Here is a 6,933-nt window from a genome sequence, read left to right on the forward strand (position 1 = left end):
TAAATTCAAAGACACCTGTTAAAAAGTATTTGGATATATTACATAATAATAAAGTAAACATAAAAAGCATTGTTTGTAAGATTAAAAATAGATGCCTAAAGTATACTATTATTTCTTAAAATAATAAGTCCACTAGTGAAGCCTAATTGCAAAGATATTTCAGAACTCATTTACCAATTACAAATAAGTCAGATACCAAAATGGCTGAATGTAAAGTTCTCTTTAGTTTCTCTTTTTAAAATATATACTATTGAGCAAGGAAAAACTTGCACATTTGGAGCTCTACCATATGCCTCAAGCATCTGACATACGTAGTCAAATCTTACTATTACTCCCACTCTGATAACTCCAATATAATCTTCTGTATTTAAGAACTATTGAAGACTATTAAGGAATAGAACAGGCCAAATAATGAAAAGTCAAAATAGAAATCACATAATTACTTCTTATGGGAAAAAACAGTGAGCCCACACTTGAACTACAAAACAATTGTTTCTTTTAAAAAATACATATTTTTTCATTATTTTTTTTAAAGATACATGGATCACACAAAATATTACATTAAAAAATATAAGAGGTTCCCATATACCCCACTCCCACACCCCCCAATCCTCCCACATTGACAACTTCTTTCATTAGTGTGGTACATTCATTTTATTTGATGAGTACATTTTTGAGCATTGCCACACAGCATGCATTACAGTTTATGTTGTGGTTTACATTTTCTCCCAGTCCATTCAGTGGGTTATAGCAGGATATACAGTGTCCTGCCATCTGTCCCTGCAATATCACTGAGGATAACTGCAAGTCCCAAAAATGCCCCTAATAGTTTCTTTAAAGCAAGCTCCTTTTTGGAAATCTCAGTTACTTTATTTCTAGATAAGAGACATCTTTAACAGATCTTCCATTAATTTTTTCCTTGAAAATTAGATCCAATTACCAATACCTCCTTGACAACATGCAAACTAAGCACTCAAAGGATCTCATTAATCAATACATTTACTTAAAGGGGAGTTAATTCAGGTATTTTTTAAAATGTTTTACATTTACATTTTTTCAATGGTTATACAAACCACTAACCCAAATACAATTCCACCTTCTATATATTCAATACATTTCTAAATTCTTAAAAGCAAAAAATGTTTCCATAACTAAAATTAGACAGTCTAGACCCAGTTCACCACACACAAATACCCAGGCTGTATCTACCATAGAGATATGCTTATAAGAGATGCCTAAAGCAACTGCTCTTGATTTTGTTTTAGAGCATGTAAGGAAGATTGTAGCTGAAATGAAGTATCTCTGGAAATTAACTGGGGAAAATATGGATTGAAAAATGAAGTCTCTGTAGCCATTAAAGTAAGTATTACAAGAAGTGGGTGTAGCTCAGTGGTTAAGGGCCTGCTTCCCATATATGAGGTCCCAGGTTCATTACCTGGAACCTTAAATAAAAAAAAAAAAAGTATTACATTTCAAATAAACATGTCACAATGTAAATGTACAAGGAAGTAAATTAAACAAGTATAGAAAAAAGAAAAATATAGTATTCCTATCAAAAAATAGGATAAAACTGAAGATAAGTCAGCAGAGATAAGCCTGGTCATCAAATCAGATAAGAATGTTTTTTAAATTAAAAAGTGTGTTTTGTCTATACTTCAATCATTATGGATGTTTTAAGCATTCTATGTTCCCTTTAAATGGTGCTAGAAGATAGTTTCCATGCACTGTGGCTTGCTTCTCCCATAGTTATCACAGAGGATTAATAAAATGAGTAATGGTTAATAAATGACTGGCAAACTGAAGTCCTTCAAATATAAGGGATGCTATTCTACTATCTTGATTACGGCTATTAGAGGCCTTATGTTAAATGCAAATCATTTTCATTTTTACAAGTATGTTTAAAGCTTCACAACTCTTCACACTAGGGGCACTAGTTAGCTGTATCATCCACTGACACCCATAAGTAAAACAAAAGATCTTTCTTAAGTGTACAAAGTTGTATGAATCAAATCATAATCCATGGATTATGATAATCACTTCCTGATGGGAAAGGTACACTTCATCTTGGAAAGAAAATGCAAAGAAACCTCTTCCACACTCTAAGAGCCTATCAAAAACAACAGTCCTAAGCATATCTTCCTTAAATATTGACATTTAGAAACTGAAATCGCTTTCATTAGGTTCAACTGAGTAGTTTTGGGAGACATTAAAAGGTGCAATGGAACTAAGACTCCAATATAAAAAAAAAAAATTCCTAAAAGAGGAAATACTACTTGAAATGATAAATCTCTACACTGGAGCCTAAAGTGTATAGTGTCAAGACCAACGACTACTTGTGGAAGCCTTTTCAATTTTCTCAAAGCATGTTAAAAGTATGTGTGAGGAGAAGGTATTTGAATCACTCACTATTTAGACTTTATTTAAATCTATTTCACTAAAAGAACAAGGGCCTTTTAAAGACAGTGCAGGGAAAATGATATCACTGTATTTTAAAACCTCACTGAAAAGAAATAAGTAGTAACAACTTATTTATATGGATTTTTTTAAAGCAAGCATTACCATAAATATTGAAGTTCTAAAAATGTCAGGAACTTATAAACAGCAGTAGTAGAGTAAAAGAACTACAAAATGAGGTTAGCCTCTAAACCTAACCCCAGTTAGCATCTGCAGTAGGTGCTATTACAAAAGAGAAGGCTAACATTTGTATCAACACAAGCAATTATCACCCCTCTAACTTAACTTACCTATTTTCTGGGTTCTCTGGTAATGTGTTAAAAGAACCACTGCTATCTGAAATAAGACTAAAGCCTTTAAAAGGACTTTTAAAAAGCTTAACCTATTCTTGCTATAATCTTTAATTGAGGAGGAAAATAGGTAACAGTTAACAAGTAGTTGTTTCTTCACACACCTTCCCCCACACACACACACACAATAATTAACACAAGTGCCAAGGTGAACCTAACAATTCCTAGCTTCCAAGTAGTCATTTGAAGGAAAGTAAACAGGAGTGTCAGGTAATCAAAGTCACTTATAGCTTCACAATATATTTCAATGAATTTTTGTTTATAAGTGTCACCATTTAAACATATTCGGCCATTCTCTAAATACAGGTCTGACAGTTACAAAGTAACCCGGACAAGAGTAGGGTATCAGAGAATCAAGCAGTCATTTTTTTTTTTAACTTTTCCATAGCGAAGGCACAAATCACAATGAATAATGGGCTTGTCTGTAGCAATAACTTGTCCCAACAGCACTTTATGAGCGAAGAATCTTAGAAAGAATTCACATTTTGCACTTTTTTTTTTTTTTAAATAGTGCACACCTTACGGCCAAAGTCCAAACGAGAAATCAAAACGGGACTCCAGAGAGTGAATTCCCGTTCAGGACATGCTCACTCTTGCTTTCGACAGTAAAGCAAAGTAGCTTTCACGAAGGCTAACGCATCCAGTAGTCATTTAGACTCTATACGGCTAAATTTTAGAGCAAACTTAGTATTGTGCCAAGTTCCCTATTTTTCCTGAAGTTCCAGGTCAAAGCTCCGCTGAGTCAAAGCTTGAGTGATCCACAGAGCTTTGTACCCTAAGGAAAGGGAGTGGAAAGAAAAAGGAGGATATTATAGGTGGCTTCCAGGTTTGGAAAAAAGTTGGGAGGAGTTAGCTCTATTAATTGTATCTAAATTAGTGAATGAAGTAATATTACGTAATAAAAGAAACGCTAGATCCCCAAAAGATGATCAGCATCAAGTAAAATACAAACTCAAGCATTACCAGTGACGGTGAGCAAAGAAGACAAACGAGAGAGATGACAAACCAACGTTTGTTAAGAGATGTTTCTGGTCGCTAAATTCGATTATTAACCTATTTTGAATTCCCATACAAGCTTCCAGATTCAAACGGCTAGGGTTAACAGTTCCAGGAACCGATCCCAGTATCAGGAAACCTTTTCCCCATATCCCCAAGCAAGAAAAAAAAAAGGGGGGGGGGGCGTGGGGAGAGTCTGACAATTCCCGACTCCTCGCAGTCAAACGGACAAGGCAGGGGCTCCATCCCACCAGAGGCGAATAAAAACCCCAACTTTCCGCGGGGCTTTCTCGACACCCAACAGAATTCCTTCACTTTCACTCCCACGGAGAGAGGAGCAATCCGGGATAAAGGTCGGCTACTGGGTACGGTATTTACAAGCGGACGGAGCGACTCCGGCTGCAGCGGCGGACAGGGGCGGCCCCGCCGGGCGAGGAGAGGGAGCCGGGGCCCGGGAGGGGACCCGGGGGGAGCAGGGCCAGTGCTGCGCGGCGCGGGGCGGCAGGGAGCCGGCCCCGGAAAAGGCTCCCCGGGGAACAATGGGGCTGTGAGGCGGGGGGCGGCGGGCGCGCACGGGGGGCCGCGGCCGAGCGCAGGGCGGCGCGGCGGGAGGCCCGCGGGCCGGGGTCCCCAGCCCCGGGAGGGGAGTGGCTCGCCAGGCTTTGGGCCGGGGAAGCCGGGGGACGGAAGCCGGGAGGGGACGCGCGAGGGGCGCCCGGCGCACCCAGCGCGCGCCGCGCCAGCCGAGCCGCAGGCGAGAGGGGGCAGGTGGGAGGGCGGGCTGGGGAGGGGGCCGGGCCGGCTTCACTCACAGTCCAGGTGCTTCTTCTTGGGCCCCATGATCTCGTGGGTCGTGGCCTTGCATACTGTCTTGGAGACGGCGGAGCCCGTGACACTGTGCTGGGCGGCGGTGATGCGGTCCGTCAGGCTCTGGCCGGACATCTCGGCGGCTGTCCGCCACCCCTCCCGCTCGGCAGCCGGCGGGGACCGGGACCCCCAAGCGCCGGAGGGCTCCCACCCCCACCGCTCCCCCCTACCCCCACCGGCTCCTTCCCCGCCGGCCGGCCTGCGGCGGGCCTCAGGGCCGCCCGGCGCCCCCCAGCCCGCAGAGAACCGGCTCGTCAGCCGCGGGGCCGGGCGCTCCCCTGCCCCCGCCTCAGCGCAGCCCACCCCTCCCCTGGTCAGCTGGAGCCGGGCCGGGCAGGAGGGCCAGGCAACTGCAGGAAAATGGCGGCGCCAGGCTCCTCCTCGGAGCTTTCCGGGCTGCCCCGGGTCACGTGACGCGGGCGCCGCCCCGCCGGCGCCCTGCTCCCGCCCCTTTCCCCGGCCCTCGCCTCCTCGACGCCCGCCCGCCCTCGCTCGGCGAGGGCAGAGCGGGGCGGCGCCCGCGCGCTACGTGACGGAGCCCGCCGGGCGGGCGCAACAGGAGGCCGCGCGCGCCGCGCCGTCACGTGACTCGCCCTGCCAACAGGTCGCCGGAGGCCGGCGCGCGGGGGGGGGGGGGGGGGGGGGATGTCACAGAGCGGGGCGGGGCGCGCCCCTCCGGCTGTCCGCCCCCCCAGCCGAGGGCGTCCTGCTGCCCGCGGTGGCAGCCCGCGCGCGGCGCGGCGGCGAGGAGGCGCCGCTGCTCGCCCAGCTTCCGCCGAGGGAGCGGGTGTGAGGGCCCGGCCCCCCTCAGAGAGGGCGGAAGGCGGGTAGGGACGCCCCCGCAGCCCACCTCCTGGCTTGAAGGAAAAGGAAGAGGCTCGGGTGGGCCGGCGGGCGTCTCCCTGCTGTGGGACTGTGGGAGAGCTCGCCGCGCCCCACCCCAGAAGGCTTCTTTCCCCCTTTTCCTTGAGAGGCTTTGAAACGTCACCTGTTTTTGTTTAGCTCGTCTCTGAAAACTCGACAAGTTGCCGCCAGTCTCAATTTAGATACTAGTGTTCATTCTCTACGGTGTCACAGAGGACAGGAAGCACAGAGCTTCGCTGGAACTTGAAAAGGGAAGTAGTAGGATGATGTCAGCTGCGATTAGCTTGACCCTACAAGGCTGACTTGTAAAGGTCCAGACCATAGAAGGGCCTGAAGGGGTGGCACGTGGAGAAGTCGCGTTCAACAAAGCAACGCGTCACTACCTGACATCTCCGCTAGCTGAGTCTCTCTTCCCTCTGGCCTCTTTTCTCTTGTTGGGTAAGCAAATTTTCAGGCAAAGAAGACATCGACACTGCCCGTGAGCATTTTAGAGGAACTATATCCTGGGAATCTGTTCTATGAAGATGCAGAAGATCTTAACAAAAGCCTTTTCCCAGTATTTTACCAGCGTCCTACCTTTAACCGCGGTGTAGAAATAAAAATCTCTGCGAATGTTAAGTTGCCTTGATAATCATATGTATTTTTGCTAGTTTCAAATGGACTGCTAACATACTCAGCAAGTCTGTAGCCCATCTGCCAGCCAAATCCAAACTACTATGCTTCAATCTGGTGACTCTAAAGATGCAAAGCTAATAGATGTTTAACATGTTATTTATCGTATCAGGAGTTTTGTAATTTCCTCCCATTGCCCATCACCCCCACCCCTTCTTTTTCACTATGGCTGGTGAAATTCTATGGCATTATGCTTTTGCCAAGAACATACAGTTCTTAAACCAGCAGCCTTCATCTATGTGAAGCCAGCCCCAAATTGTATTCACAAAAATGTAATAACTTCCTTCAGTGCATCTGCAATCCATCTGTGGTTTGGTGCCCCTTGTCCATCAGGCTGTGCAATTACGCGATTCTCAAGACATGTCAGTCATCGTTGTTCCTCTTGCTGCGAATTCCACTGAGTAAGTTACAGATTGACCTGAACCTCTGCACTGGTTAAACCCCCATCTGAGGTCAGCATGAGCAGGCTGTAGCTATCAATAATTAAATATTTCAACCTTAAGGAAAAATGTGAAAATTATTCCTAAGCACACTGTAAGAAACTTATAAACTTATATTTTATGAATGACATTCTAGGAAAATATTTCTTATTTTTTACCAAAGAGATTTCTTTCAGACCACCTTTATGCAAAAAATTATGAACACGTTTGCCTTATTAACAAGCAAGCTTCTGTTGGAAATATCACTGTACTTTTTTTGAAGGGTACATTTTACAAGTTTCTAAATTTGG

At 45.3% G+C, this 6,933-nt stretch overlaps 1 protein-coding gene across 28 annotated transcripts in view; it reads right to left on the minus strand.

Moving 5' to 3' along the window:
* Positions 1 to 5,842, minus strand: part of PICALM (phosphatidylinositol binding clathrin assembly protein) — a 134,172-nt gene extending 128,330 nt beyond the window's left edge. For 17 of the 28 annotated variants that reach the window (XM_058306150.2, XM_058306141.2, XM_058306139.2 and 14 more), the window contains exon 1: positions 4,613 to 4,851. In XM_058306150.2, the coding sequence (XP_058162133.1) occupies positions 4,613 to 4,742 (130 nt within the window). In that variant the 5' untranslated portion in view covers positions 4,743 to 4,851. Of the gene's footprint in view, positions 1 to 4,612; positions 4,857 to 5,655 lie in introns of those variants that run through there. The other 11 variants (XM_058306148.2, XM_058306149.2, XM_058306146.2 and 8 more) reach the window with 7 other exon arrangements.
* Between the last annotated feature and the right edge of the window lie 1,091 nt (positions 5,843 to 6,933).

This window comes from Dasypus novemcinctus, chromosome 10 (assembly GCF_030445035.2).
Source record: "Dasypus novemcinctus isolate mDasNov1 chromosome 10, mDasNov1.1.hap2, whole genome shotgun sequence".
NCBI classification, from domain to species: Eukaryota; Metazoa; Chordata; class Mammalia; order Cingulata; family Dasypodidae; genus Dasypus; species Dasypus novemcinctus.